Below are 15027 nucleotides of genomic sequence, written 5' to 3' on the forward strand. Positions count from 1 at the left end.
TTCCTGCTTTAATTAAATACTTTTCTCTCTCTGCCTATCATTAGTTCTGGCTTTTGCCACTGCTGGCTTGTGTGTGTGTGTGTGGGGTGTGCATTGGGGTGTGGGGTGTGCATTTCCCTTGCCTTCAGTACAGTACAGGTACTGTAGTACAGTACAGGTACTGTAGTACAGTACAGGTACTGTAGTACAGTACAGGTACTGTAGTACAGTACTGTACAGTATCATGTACAGTACATAATGGCAGATACAAAGAAAAGTCATAAATCTATCACCTTAGATATGAACCTTATTTTATTTTATGTTTATTTTAGTTTTAAATGCGTTATTTACATCAGTTACGCCCGTATATGATGATTGCAGTGCAGTACATGCATCGATAAGAGAGAAAAAAGTAGTGCTTCACTTTAAGTACATTTTCACTTTACGTACACGCTCCGGTCCCATTGCGTATGTTAAAGTGGGGTATGCCTGTATAGCACAGTAGGGAGGAGAGCCTGGCTGGGAGTCCAAAGTCTGTGAGTTCAAATCCCCGCTTGTGTCTCCTGGGTGTCAAGGGCCAGCTAAAGATCACCCCACAGTGAGTGGCTCGGGTTACGTGCCCTGCCGCCTGTGCCGCCGTGGGCAAGCTGCATAGTCCCAAGGAGCCTAGTTGCTCCCCAGCTGGCAGTTGTGGAGAAGGAAGGGGCCGGCTTGTGCAGCTGTGGCAAGGAGGCCTAGCCTCGGAGGCAATGGGAAACCCCCTCTGAATGCCGCTTACCATGAAAACCCTATTCCTAGTTCGATTTCAACAAGGAGGAAGTTGAATCTCCAGTAGAAGGGGTCGAGGTCCACTCAGCCTTCCATCCATCCGTGGTCGGTAAAATGAGTACCCGGCATATGCTGGGGAGTAAAGAAAGGTGGGGAAGGAACTGGCAATCCCACCCCATGTATATGGTCTGCCTAGTAAACGTTGCAAGACGTCACCCTAAGAGTTGGAAACGACTCGCACTACAAGTGCGGGGTGTCAGCTCTGCACTGAGACAGCACTGTCGGTGGGGGCTGGAAATTCCTGGGTATTTACCAGGGCAGGAAAGTCCTTAGCTGGCAGTCTGGTCGTAAATCTGCCAGGCTAACGAGGATGAAGCATGATAAGGGCAAGGCCCGTCCTAAGCTTACGTGCCAAGCCAGAAGTCCAGAAGCGAGGTCAGTAGAGGTCCGGGTTCAATTGCCAAGGGTCAGTCCAAGATAAGATTCAGGGAAACTAGAAACACACGAAGCCACGTCTGACGTTGTAGTCAGCAACAAGCTGAAGCCAAGGTTTGACTTTTAAGGAGCAGGTTTGTCAGCAGGTGTGAGCCATCAGCGTTTTGCCCTTAAGTGGACAGGCCTGCCCATCTTCTGCCTGACCTTCTGCTGTCTACGTTCTGCAGGTGAGGGGGGAGTCTCCTGTTCACTGTCTACGTCTGGCTGAAGGGCTTCAGCTGTGTCTGGGGTGCTCTGCAGCTGAGGGGGAGAAGGAGCTGGGTTCTCAGGAGTTTCCTCCGTTTCTCCTTCTGGGTCTGCTGCTTCTGGGTCTGCTGCTTCTGGGTCTGCTGCTTCTGGGTCTGCTGCTTCTGGGTCTGCTGCTTCTGGGTCTGCTGCTTCTGGGTCTGCTGCTTCTGGGTCTGCTGCTTCTGGGTCTGCTGCTTCTGGGTCTGCTGCTTCTGGGTCTGCTGCTGTTACTCCCGAGTCATCCTCGTCTGATGAGTCCTCTGACGGGGCCATGACACGGGGACACCTTTTCCTTTAGGGTTGCTATAAGTCGGGATTGACTTGAAGGCAGTCCATTTCCAACCTCTGTTTGATTCTAGTAATTGATTTACTGTAAAAGGAGCTAATCCTCTTTCATATTTTGCATAACTCTATTGGCTAAACAGACAGTGCTTGAGACTGAATTGACTGTTGGAATATGTGGTTCAACTCGAACTCGTGGGTTGAGGCTGCATGGGGTTAAAAGGGTAGATAGAGAAGAAACCTCATGATTGCTAGGCTCATACCTATCCTTTGATCTCCTGCTGACTCTCCCTTCCTGCTAGACTGATATGCTTAGGATGTTGACCACATCTTCTGGTCTCCTTACTTCCTTCTTCTTTCTCTTGAGAGTGAGAGCAGACATCTTCTCTTTGTTTCTCCCTTTCCTTCAAGCATGAGGGCAAACACTAGGCTTAGTGTTTACATCTCCAACTTAGCTAGTTAGCTAGATGTAGAACTTTTTCCTATTGTATGTACTTCCTGAATAAAGTAGTTATTTCTTATTTTAAAGCTTAAAGTCTGACTAATTTGCAGGGAAGGTGTAATCTTTAGCAAAGATTCAAATACACAAAGCTCACTCAGACACTCAAATACCTAATTTCGCTACTCTGCAACAATGACTTTGGTGCAGAATGAAATGCCATGATTGAGAGAAAGAGTGCTTCCTTTGAGCTTGTAAGCTGTTCCCACTCTTCTCTTGTGTGCAAACTTCCCTTCTCCCCCCGCCCTCTTTGGAGCCAATGGTGTCTTATCTTAATGGTAATCATGGTTTGATCAACCAGAGTTTGCAGTTAATCAAGTTCAGTTCTATAAAGAAATGTGGAGAATGCAGACTTACTCTATGTGTTGTAGTCCTTTAAGACTGTCTATAGACAGAAGAAATTGTCCTGACTACTATTATGGCTGATGGGCTGACTTCCAAATACTGGGTCCCTGGGCAGATACTCTGAGGAGAGGAGAGGGTGCAGCTCAGCCAGTACCTGACAGGGCCTGTTGTGTCAATAGCAAAAGATCTGTTGACCCAGTCTCAAACTGATGCTTTTTGAGACTGAGATGCTGGCTACCTGCTAGAACATTGTTTAATTGTTCAGGTGAGTAAAAACAGGCCATTTAGCAGCCCTAAATGAAAATTCCTGGACAAATTGGAGTAGTTGTTGTTTGGTTGTAGCTGACTGAGTTGTGTGTGTTGAATGTTCTCTCAGGAATCTGGACAAGCAAGTGTGACAGCATGAGGTAATTTTCTTTGATGCAGTTGCTTGTGGTAATAAGTTTTGGCACGAAGAGGCGCCATTTTGTCGGGCTGCGCTGAGGCTGTGTGTGCGGGAGCCCGACCCAGCTCTTTCCATCTAGCAAGGAGGATTACCCAATCTCTTACCCTTGGAGGCCCCCTCCTTTCCCGCTTTTTCTCCGCGGCTTTGCTTCTCTGCTGCCCTACAGGGGCAGAGCAGCAGCAGCCCCTCTCTCCTGTGGCAGTGCCCCTTGTTGCAGCCGCAGCTGCCGCTGGGGACCCACCAGCAGGCGGGATCCGCTCTTCGCTGCGGCTGCAGCCATCGCCTGGGACCCGCCGGCTGGGGGATCGACTTCCCTCTTGTGGCTTCGGCCGCTCAGTAATAACCCAACAATCAGCTGGCCAGAGGGTCCTTCACACTCCGCTGGCACTAGGTGGCCCAGCGGGGCCAGCACAGCTGCTTGGAGCGTCAGCGGGTCCTGCGTGACGGCATGCAGCCCACTCTGCTGCTGGTGCACCGGTCCGCCGGCAGGCAGCCGCCTGAAGGAGCTCCTGCTCCCGCCCCCCCAGCCTTCAGCTGGCTGGCGGACCACTGCAACCACTTCCCATGGAATAGGGAAGCAATAGGTTGCTCAGCCTGCAGTGCCCCCTCCTGGTTAAAAAATAAAATAAAATAAAAAATTAAAAATAAAGATAATTATGAAAAGAAATGTGAATAAGCTAATAGGATGAAATAGGAATTCAAGTCAAGTTTTTTGTATCATGTAGCTCCACCTCATACCAATCACGGTAGTGAGCAGAGCAGATCTTGCTTATACCTCGGATCCTAAGCCTCCACAAGCTGAGGGCGAAAGGTTGACCAACAGTCAGTTTTTTATACTACCACCCCATACCAATTGCGGTACTGGGCAGAGTAGGCCTGGACTGGCACTCAAGTCATTACGCTACCACCCCATACCAATTGCGGTACTGGGCAGAGCGAGCCATTGCCAGCGTTCCGACGTTATGTTACCACCCCATACCAATCGTGGTACTCGGCAGAGCAAGCCTTGGTCGGCACTCAGACGTTATGCTACCACCCCATACCAATCACGGTACTGGGCAGAGCAAACCTTTGGGGCACTCAAACGTAATGCTGCCACCCCTTACCAACTGCGGTACTGGACGGAGCATGCCGTTTTGCTTTTGCACCCAGTCCTTTTGTTAGGTGGCCATTCCACCTCCCAGGCTAACTGGACTCACCACAGTAGTCAGCGAGTCAGCAACCTTGCCATAACTCCTCCACATGGCCTCTAAACAGGATGTGGCCAAGCTGCCTGGCTCCTCGCTCGCACAGTCAGCTCAACCTATGGCGAGCCCACCCCTTCCCCCATCGGTTCAGAAGGCTGCTCAACCTCCTCCTGCCACCAAAAAATCAAAGAGGACATGCCGCAAGGGACCCTCTAGTCAGCCCTCCAGCAGGGCTAGATACATGGGGCAGGAGGAGCAGACACATGTCCTAGCGCCCCAGACAGCCCATAATCTCAGGGACCAGGGCCCCTTAGGGCCGGGGTCAGGCAACGTACCCAATGTAGAGCCCTCAGATGGCGAATCTAGTGGCCTCTCCCAGCAAACAGCTTGCCCAATGTGCTCGTCAAGCCGTTCTACTTCGAGCCAGGGCTGGCCTCTGGATTTTCAGGAGGATTTCATGGAGAAGTTTAGGGAAGCCTTCTTTAGCTCCATGGCTAGCAGCTTCCGGGGGGCGAAAGGCTAGGAGCAAGTCTCATCGCATGACGGAGCCTACCCCTTATCCAGAGGAGGAGGGGGAGTTGTCCCCAAGTCTTTTTGACGCGTCGAGAGGCAGGTTCCGCGAGGAGCAGCCACAAGACCATGACCTCCCATCGGATGAGGAGCTCTCAGAGGCAGGTTGGAGCACCAATTCTGAGGACAAGGAGCCTGAGCCTCTTCCGCAGCGCCTCTTCAAGTCTTCTCACTACCCCCGGCTCTTGAGGAGAGTCAGGACTACCTTGGGCGTGGAAAACCTGAGGGTTGATAAGGCTGCTGCTACGGGCATAGATCCGGAATGGGCTTCATCCTGTCTCGCAGCCCCCATTCCAGCTCCGGTCCGCAGGTCTGCCCTGGCGAAATGGAACAATCCCTTGCAGTCCCGTAGAAGGAGAACCCTGGCTGACAAGTTATATGTCATTGAAGCTGATGTCATGGAGTTTCTTCAGAGCCCAACCGTGGACATGCCAGTGTTGGGCCTTGTCTCTAGATTCGTTCTCCCTAAAGGGAAGACACAGCTAAAGGACCCTATGGAGCGCCGGTTGGACTATGCCTTGAAGCGGGCTCACGAGGCCGTCGCCATTGCCTTCAGAGCCTCTAGCACTGCATCAGCCTTCGCTAGGGCCTCCTTGGTCCAGCTGGCCGAGCTACTGGACAACTCTGAGCAGGACCCAGAGTGCACTCAGAAGGCTCTGTGAAAGCTTCATAGAGCAGCGTCCTTCATCGCAGATGCCACAATGGACTCCTCTCAATTCGCGGCCAGATCCATGGCAGCCGACATTGTGGCACGGCGCACTGTCTGGCTCAAGCATTGGGAGGCTGACAACACAGCCAGGGCCAATCTATGTAGACTTTGTATGTTTTTAATTATAATTATTTTTTATCTGGAAGCCGCCATGAGTTCCAGTTTTGGAAAAATGGTGGGGTATAAATAATAATAATAATAATAATAATAATAATAATAATAATAATAATAATAATAATAATAATACCATACATGGTGACCGTGAGATGCGAGGGCAGGTGTTTCCAGAGAAAATACACCCCCTACAACTCTTTTCCAGCCCTTTTGAGCCTCTAGACAATCCCCAGGAGGTAGAGACTACAAACCCTCCTCCCACTACTCATGGGCTAGACCCCACTACGACACCAAGCAGCGTCCAGCTCAGGGAGGCTGCTCAGACTACACAGCTGCCGCCCCCAAGCGTGGCAGTCGGGCCCGTCTTCAATGACGTCTTACACATCGGGGGCCGTCTGCTACGCTTCGCCCCCACATGGGAGGACATCAGGGCGGACGCCTGGGTCCTCAACACAGTCACCAGAGGTTATTCATTAGAATTTTCCCACCCACCACGTCCCGGATACATTCCCTCCAGGCTTCCAAGGGATCAACCAAGAAAGCTCAATCTGTCAGCAGCTGTACGACACCTGGTGGAGATCCAGGCTGTAGAGGAGATCGAGCAGTCTCAGCATGGCTCAGGCATCTACTCTGTCTTGTTTCTCGTGCCCAAACGGGACCTCTCATGGAGGGCAATCCCAGACCTCAAGCACCTAAACAGGTCGGTGAAGTACCGCAGATTCAAGATGGAATCCCTAGCCTCCATCAGGGAAACCCTGCAGGAAGGTGATTACCTGGCGTCCATAGACTTGAAGGAGGCATATCTCCATATACCGATCCTTCCTGGGCACAGGAGGTTTCTGAGGTTCTCGCTCACTACAGAGCCCTGCCTTTTGGCCTCTCGTCAGCCCCGAGGGTGTTCACAAAGATCATGGCGGCCGCAGTGGCTCATCTCCGGCTCCAGGGAGTACACATCTATCCGTACCTCGACGACCTGCTCTTGAGGGCAAGCATTTTACAGCGCACCCGGGACCATGTCCACCTTACCTTAACTCTTCTCAACAGACTGGGCTTCCTAGTCAACCACGGGAAGAGGCACCTAGCCCCCTCTCAACAGCTGCAGCATCTGGGGGCCCTGATAGACACAGATCGTGGCTTCATTTGTCTCTCCCCTCAAAGGGTACAAGCAATCAGGGAGACAGCTTCTTTCCTCCGACGAAGCAGATCGGTGGACATCATGAGCCTGGCCAGGGCCCTGGGGCTCTTTGTATCAACCATTCAGATAGTTCCGTGGGCGTGCCACCATACACGTCGCCTGCAGTGGGCCCTGCTCCCCCATCAGACAAGCATTGCAAGATGCCGGCATAAACGGATTCTTCTGTCCAGGGAGCTCTGAAGGTCCTTCCAATGGTGGACGAGGCAGGACAACCTGCTAAGGGGTACCCTCTTCCTGGAGCCCTCCAGGACCATAATTACAACGGACGCCAGCCTGCTGGGTTGGGGAGCGCATTGCAGCACAGCATACACACAGGGCATCTGGTCAGAGGAGGAGACGAATCACAGCATCTACTAGAACTCCGAGCAGCTCGTCTCACCCTCCTTCACTTCAGCCAGCTGTTCATCTCGACAATGTCATGGTTTACACCGACAATTCAATGACGAAGGCTCACATCGTCAGACAAGGGGGAAACCGATCAAGGAGCCTACAGGCGGAGACCTCCCTTCTCATGCAGTGGGTGGAGCAAAACCTCACTTCCCTGCCAGCAGAGCACCTCAGCGGGGAGCACAACACCACGGCAGACTGGTTCAGCCGCCAGAGGGTTCTGCCATGGGAGTGGTCTTTACACCCGCAGGTGTTCGCCAGAATTCAGCTGAGGTACGGCCTGCTAGAGATAGACCTCTTCGCAACAAATCTCAACCACCAGCTGCCTCGCTTCTTCGCCCTACACCGGTCCCTGGGAGCGGTGGGCCCACCTAGTGCTGATTGCTTCCTAGTGGCCACGGAGACCATGGTTCTCGGAGCTCCTCAACCTCTCAGTCGTGGATCCGTGGAGGCTACCACGGAGGTAGGATCTGCTGTGCCAGGGGCTGCTTCATCACCCGGACCCGGATTGGCTGAGCCTGATGGCGTGGCCCTTGAGCAGAGAATCTTGAGATTACGTCAGGAGTCATCAACGTCATTTTGTCGACACAGCGACCATCCATGACTAGAATCTACCAGGCTACATGGAGGGCATTTGCTGTCTGGTCACTCCAGGAAAATTCGCCCGTCTAAGGCCAGTGCCCCACAGATACTGAAATTCTTGCACAGGGGGCTCCGACTTGGCCTGAAGGCCACCACGTTAAGGAGGCAGGTATCAGCCATATCTGCCTTCCTTTCGCCCACTTCCGGTCAGCCAGTTGGCAGCAATCTGCTGCTCCGGCGTTTCCTCAAGGGAGCGGCGGCTTCACAGCCTCCGACCAGCCACTGCTTCCCCTCTTGGGATTTGCAGAAGGTTCTATTTGCACTGCAGAGATCACCCTTCAAGCCACTAGAGACCATTCCTCTTCAGCTCTTGACCTATAAGGTCCTATTTCTCATCGCCATCATGTCAGCCAGGTGTGTCCCAGAGCTGGGCGCTCTGTCGGTTGCACACCAGCTCTGCACCTTTCACGAGGAGTCCGTGGTCCTTAGAACGGACCCATGCTTCATCCCTAAGCTCAGTTCCTCCTTCCACAGGGAACAGGAACTGATCCTACCGTCCTTTTGTCCCAGACCAGTACACCCAAGGGAAAAGGAGCTGCATTGCCTAGATGTCACTAGGGCGCTTAGGCTGTACATAGAGAGAACAAAAAAGCTGAGGTCCATGGAGGCAATGTTCATATCGCTCCACCCCAGGTCTCGGGGCAAAAAGGCCTCCACTCCAACCTTAGCGAGATGGCTAAGAGCTTGCATCATCAGGCTGGCCTATGAGGCCAGCAACTTGGCACCACCACAGTGCATTACGGCCCACTGAACGAGGGCAGCCTCCACCTTGGCAGCCTTCTCCACTAAGAGAGAAATCTGCAGAGCGGCAAATTGGTCTTCTCGTTCTACCTTCATTAGACACTATAAGATAGACCGTTGAGCCTCGGCCGAGGCCTCCTTCAGGAAATGGGTCCTGCAGCAAGCGATCTCTACAGATTAGTGGGCTCGCCTGACCCACCCAGATGGGATGGCTTTGGTATGTCCCACGTGATGGACTGGCATCCAGGGAAAATGAACAGTTGGTTCTCACCAGAAAGGTGATTTTACTGGATGCCAGTCCATCACGGCCCGCCCGGTTCGGTACGTCGGGGCTTGACCACTATTTCTACCCTAGAGTCAAGCTGCTGCCAGTGCATTCGAAGGCTCTCATAGAAGGGGGGAGAGAGAGAGAGAGAGAGAGAGAGAGAGAATTGACCTTCTGGGCCAATCATTTTTCCTTGTAAATATATGGAACACTTTTGCCTACGTTATCACCGCAGCCCTTTTTCTCCGTTAGCTATGCTAGGCCGTCGCTGGCCGCAGTATTTTTAACCTCTCTGGATTCGTGCCAGGACTGCACATAAGCTATTCTAGTATTACGCCTTGGGCAACGGCGTCCGAAAATGAACTGGGGCCTACAGGCCAGCGACGCCCCCTCAGACTGCAAACATCAGCGCATTTCCTGTCCTTGGACCAGATGACAGACTACTACCCACATGATGGACTGGCATCCAGTAAAATCACCTTTCAGGTGAGAACCAACGGTTCATTTTACCAAAGATTCCCTAACTCCACCCAATGTGGACAGGTTTTGAAATGGCTATCTTGACAGGAAAGCAGTGCAGATGGCTTGTTATCTTGCTAGAGAACGCATAATTTCTTCCCCAATATCCTTTGTCACTAGATAGCTTGAATACTTCCTTTACACAGTAGGTTAGTTTCTTTGCTCATGAAGTTCAAAAAAAGGGTTTGTTCAGTTTCCAGTGGTACCTTTAATTGTGTTTGAAAAATGTAAGAGGGGGGGTATATTAAGAGGTTCCTCAATGTTGTAAAATCTTGACCTGCTCTGTTAAACTTTAATTTGAAAGACGTGGAGTAAGCTTAGCACCATAAGCATTGTTTTGTTTCTCCCACCAGATCAGCCAGCGTTACTAACCTGTCCCTGGACCGCTCGGGGTCACCCATGGTGCCTTCCTATGAAACATCTGTCAGTCCACAAGCTAATCGCACTTATGCCAAGGAGGCCAATGAGGATGAGCGCAAAATTCTTCTGGTACAAGCCAAGCTTTTGTTTTACCTTGCATTCTTCCGACAGAAATAAGTGGTGTTATTCCTTTTGTTATTCCTGCTTTCTTAAGTACAGCCTCGTCCTCTCCTTTGGTGGTAGTTTTTGCACTGTTTTAATGCTATTTCGATCTCACCCTTCCTCCAAAGAGCTTAGGGTGGTGTACAAGGGTTATCCCATTTTACCCTCATTGCAATCCTATATGTACATATGAAAATATATTGTCATGTGAATATCCTTTTTTAACAGGATTTAAGAAGGTTCAGCTTAAATATAGGAAGGTTAGCAGCTTTTTTTAAAAAAGCCCTTTAAAGAATGACTAAACCTGTGTGTAGTTAGGTCTAAGAACACAACTGTAGCAGCTGTTTTGAACCAGCTTTACAAGAGAAAATGCTAGCACTCTTTTGTGTACGTGTATGATCAGTGTAATTTTCTAACTTTTGCTGTGCTACGTAAAACAATTTATGGGGCACTATTGCTTCTATATCTTAGGACTAACCTATATGCATGCATGGGTATTGCTTGATACTTTCTGACTTGCAGCTAAATATATTAACTACATCTTTTTGAAAAGTATTATATTGGAGATGGTGTCTGATGATCAGAGATGTTATTTCTCTGGTCTCAGGCAGTCAAGCCATTGTTTGATGTTGCCACCCTGGACTCGTTTGGGAGGAAGAATGGGACAAAAATTTAATAATAAATGAGAATGTGCATGTCTGAATCTCCCTAATTACTAACATGGTTTGTAATACATTGTGGTGTCCACTTTGGAGCCTGTTTATCGCTGACTTCGGAGACCTGCTTGTTGTATGGGAGATACAAGGTCTTGTTTATTTGGTTTCCTTGATTGTATTTCTGTGATTCTAAAGAGACACGGGGCAATGGCATGGGACCATTCACGTCCCTTCTTCATGCAAACCACTCTTGCTCCCAGAGAAGGGGAAATCTAATGACTAGGGGAGGACAAAAAGTGCCAAAGCAAGGATAGTTTTGAAATTTTCACTGTATATTTTCAAGCATTATAGTGTCTTCAGAATAGGGTTGGACTTCTTTGTTATTATTTTAACATAATCTAGCAAGAATGTTCTAAATAGTTGCTACTCAACCTCTTCACAGCTGAACTGATAGCAGTCTGAGATACAATCTCTTGTTAGCTGTTCTAAGTGTCAAGGGCACAGAATGTTCAGCAGAGCTTTTTTATTGCTTTACCTGAAGAGAATCAATAGACAAGGTGTTACAAACTGTCTGGTGGTGAAAGGAAGTTTGACATTTTAATCTTTTTTCTTTTGTAAGTATGTGCAGTCAAAATAAAAAGTCCAATAAGATATAGCTTAAGTTTGCTCATACAACATATATTCACCTGCTCCTTTTTATAAATGTTCCTAAAACAGCACCTGCCTCAGTACATTAGGGCTGGGAACCATGTAAATCACGTTCAACAAAAGTAAGCAGCACCTCTCAAGACAGAGAGAACACTTAAGCCCACCAAACATGCGCTATCTAAAAATGTCATCATTTTGCCTTGTAGGACTCAGTTCAGTTAAAGGACCTGTGGAAGAAAATATGCCATCACAACAGTGGGATGGAGTTCCAGGATCATCGTTATTGGCTGCGAACGCATCCCAACTGCATCGTAGGAAAGGAATTGGTCAATTGGCTCATGAGGAATGGCCACATCACTACCAGGTAATAAGGATCCATTTATAGTTCATGAGATTAGAGGACTTTTTCAAACTAGGTATATTTAAGATGAGGATAAAAGTAGTGTTTTCTGTATTGTTAGATCACAACCAAATTATGAAACGCAAACAGTATTTTAAAACACAAAACCTAAAACCACCCTATCCTGAATCCCATCTCATTTCTAATCTAAAGTAATTTTAAAAAATTTCTTGGATAGAAAATATTCCTATACTAAAGACAGGTTTAGCTGGGCTTGTTCCAATCAATAGTTTGCCTTTCATGAATGTAATATGTCTCCATTCCTCAAATTGTTTTTTGCTTATTCTGCTGAGTCCTAAACTTTTTAAAGCATTGATTCCAATTTATTATAATGCAGACATTTTGTGTCCAATAACTGCATTAGAGCCAGTGTGGTGTAATGGTTAAGGTGCTGGACACTGGCCTGGGAGACCAGGGTTCGAATCCCCACATAGCCATGAAGCTCACTGGGTGACCTTGGGCCAGTCACTGCCCCTCCGCCTCATGAAAACCCTATTTATAGGGTTGCCATAAGTCGGAATCGACTTGAAGGCAGTATATTTTTAACTGCATGGCAAGGGTGGGGATCCTTTGGCCCTCCAAATGTTGCTGAACTACAGCTCTCTTCAGCTCCAGCCAGCATGACCAATTGTCGAGGCTGATGGAAGATGTAGTCCAACAACATCTGAAGGGCCTAAGGTTCCACACTCCTGCTGTATGGAACTCCAGATTTTTTGTTTGTGCTTTTCGTGCCTGTGGCTAAGTGTGCTGCAGTACAAAAAAAAAGTTTTTAGTAAGAATCTTTTCATCATTTAAAAATCTCCCAATGTTGTTAATATTTATAACTTAAATATTCATATTTGTCTTAATTTATCTTGCACACTTTCCAAAAAGTAGAACACAGAAGTATTCTAAAGTGGAAATGTGTACCTGTCTAATGAATGTTCTTTCAGTATAGACCATTTATACGAAGCATGGTGTGTGGCCCACTTAAAATATTTATGGCCTTTTTCAGGACAAAGCTCCTCCAAAGCAACTTACAAAGTCTGTGTGTATTTGCGTATAATCAGGATTAGTAAAACGAAGGAGAAAATAGATTCACAAAGTTAAAAACAGGAACCCCCCACATTTTGATGACTGGGACAAAAAATTATTCAGGGGAGGCCACTAGAAACAAATGAGTCTTCAAGACCTTCCACACTGTCTGCAGTATAGCTACCCTCCTCACCTCTACTGTACTGGGACAGAGTTCCAAAGGTGTGGTGCCATGGCAGAAAGGGGCCCCTCTCTTGTGGTCACACATCTTGCAGATATAGGAGGGCCTCTTATTGAGATCCCAGTGTGCAGACAGGACAGGTGCTCCACCTTGCATCTTGGGCCCAAACCACTTAGGGCTGTGAGGGTTAAAACCAGCACTTTAAATCAAGCCCAGAAACTGTGCAGTTGCTTGGGGTCTGCCTGACGTTAGAGGAGGAGTTGCCTTCCATTTCAGCATAGGGCAAGTAAGTAAATCAAGATGATTAATTGGGCAGGAAAGGGGTGGGGAGAGAGGAACCTCTGCTTCTTTGCACAAGTTCTGGATTGATCAACAAACAGCTATTTAAGTGGGTAGCAGTACATTACAGCAGGGATTTGTATTAGATGGCTTATGATCTCTTGTGACTCTACAGCTGAGTGAAACAAATAGTTCTGATATTTATTCAGTGCACCAAATGTCCTTAGCTTAGATAGCCGGTTATAGTGAAACACTGGAGGAATAAGCTAATAGCACAACTTAGTGGTTCTGGACATAACTAAGCTGGTGGGAAGGCAGTAGTGGAATGGATGTAACAGTTAAAGCCTTGTTACCCGGCAACTTGAGGATGAAGTCATGAAATACTCATTACACTTAATGACATTAAAAGGAGTCAAATGTGTCCTTCCCGGAGATTCTGGGCGGTGTCCAACAAAAAAGTTGCACTAGCAAAAGGGATTTCCCCACTCTCCTCCTCCGCGCATATCCCAGCCATCTGCGAATCTACCAGAATAGATTTAGGGGGCAGAGTATGGGAGATCATTCTGTTGCACAAGGGATTTCCCCACTCTCCTCCTCCGCGCATATCCCAGCCATCTGCGAATCTACCAGAATAGATTTAGGGGGCAGAGTATGGGAGATCATTCTGTTGCACAAGAGTTATCCTTGTACAGACAGAACAATCTGGTTAGCATTATATTAAATACAACCCAATATTTTTCATTTTGCTAGAATAAGAACCATCCAGTATTTCTGAATGGAGCTGACCTTCTCCATGTCACTTAGTGGGATGATTTAGGGCCTATCATTTAAGGAATACTTTTGTACATCTTCTCTTTGTTTTGTTCACCCCCTTCCTCATTTTGCTTTTTATTACTTGCTTTTTGTTATTTGTCCTATGAACTGCCTACATCTCTTTAGAAAGATCTGTCTTCCGATTTGTGGCTGAGATCCTTTGGGTAATCTGTGCAATGGTGTTGAGGATTCTAGTCCATGAAAGTTTGTGCCATAGAATTTCTTGTTTATCTTTAAGGTGCCACAGGATCCTTTTGTTTCTGTGTGATGAATTGGGCTTATCTGATAGTTGGCCTGGGAAATATAAGGTTCTTTTTCTCCCCTGGCCAACAATCAGACAGAGCTGTAGAGCTCTGTCTGCTGAAACCCAGTGGGCATGTGGGGCTCTGTGAAGCTTTTGTTTTAGACTTATAAATACTTTTGGTAACTAACTTGAGATCCAAAACTTGACTGTCTTCCAGAGCTCAAGCCATTGCAATAGGTCAGGCGCTGGTAGATGGCCGTTGGCTGGATTGTGTCAGTCACCATGATCAGATCTTTAGAGATGAGTATGCACTCTACAGACCTCTACAGGTATGGATTTCTTTTGCAGTGATTTTACATGTGAATTGGGCTGCTTATAAATTTGCTTTCTGTTGTTGTGTAGTAGTTTAGACTTTTTTCCAGCCAGAGATCAAAAACCCAATGGGCCTTGGCAGTTTCCCCAAGACTAGCTGTTCAATCTCAGTGTTTGCTTGTCTGAAAAGGTGTGCAAAAGCAGTTCTGATAAGTCACAAATGTAAACTAATTCACTTAAGGTTAAGAAATGTAGCAAGAAGGCTGTGAAACTTTCAGTGAAAGGAAAGGTAGGCATCTTCCAGGTAACTGGAGAAGAAAAGTTGGTGGATAGGGAGGAATCAGATAAAGAGGAAGTTCTTAACAAACGAAAATGACTTTTAGAAATGAGAGCTGAAGCTAAATATCAAGCATACTTCAGTTTAGACTCTTTCATCATGGGCTCCTGCTGGGAGGAAGGGCAGGATATAAATCAAATAATAAATAAAATAAATAAATAAAAATCATATGTAGAAAACAGGCAGTTTGTGTTAGATTGTTTTTTTGATGGACCTCATTAAGGGCTTTGTGACAATCGTAAAGAAATGGC

General features: G+C 47.8%; 1 protein-coding gene across 7 annotated transcripts in view; it reads left to right on the forward strand.

The window, feature by feature from the left end:
• PIKFYVE (phosphoinositide kinase, FYVE-type zinc finger containing) overlaps positions 1 to 15027 on the forward strand; it is a 139079-nt gene that overhangs the window by 32793 nt on the left and 91259 nt on the right. For all 7 annotated transcript variants that reach the window (XM_061607829.1, XM_061607828.1, XM_061607827.1 and 4 more), the window contains 3 exons: positions 9724 to 9859; positions 11403 to 11560; positions 14345 to 14456. In XM_061607829.1, the coding sequence (XP_061463813.1) occupies positions 9724 to 9859; positions 11403 to 11560; positions 14345 to 14456 (406 nt within the window). The remainder of the gene's footprint in view (positions 1 to 9723; positions 9860 to 11402; positions 11561 to 14344; positions 14457 to 15027) is intronic.

Source organism: Rhineura floridana, chromosome 2 (genome assembly GCF_030035675.1).
Source record: "Rhineura floridana isolate rRhiFlo1 chromosome 2, rRhiFlo1.hap2, whole genome shotgun sequence".
Classification (NCBI taxonomy): domain Eukaryota; kingdom Metazoa; phylum Chordata; class Lepidosauria; order Squamata; family Rhineuridae; genus Rhineura; species Rhineura floridana.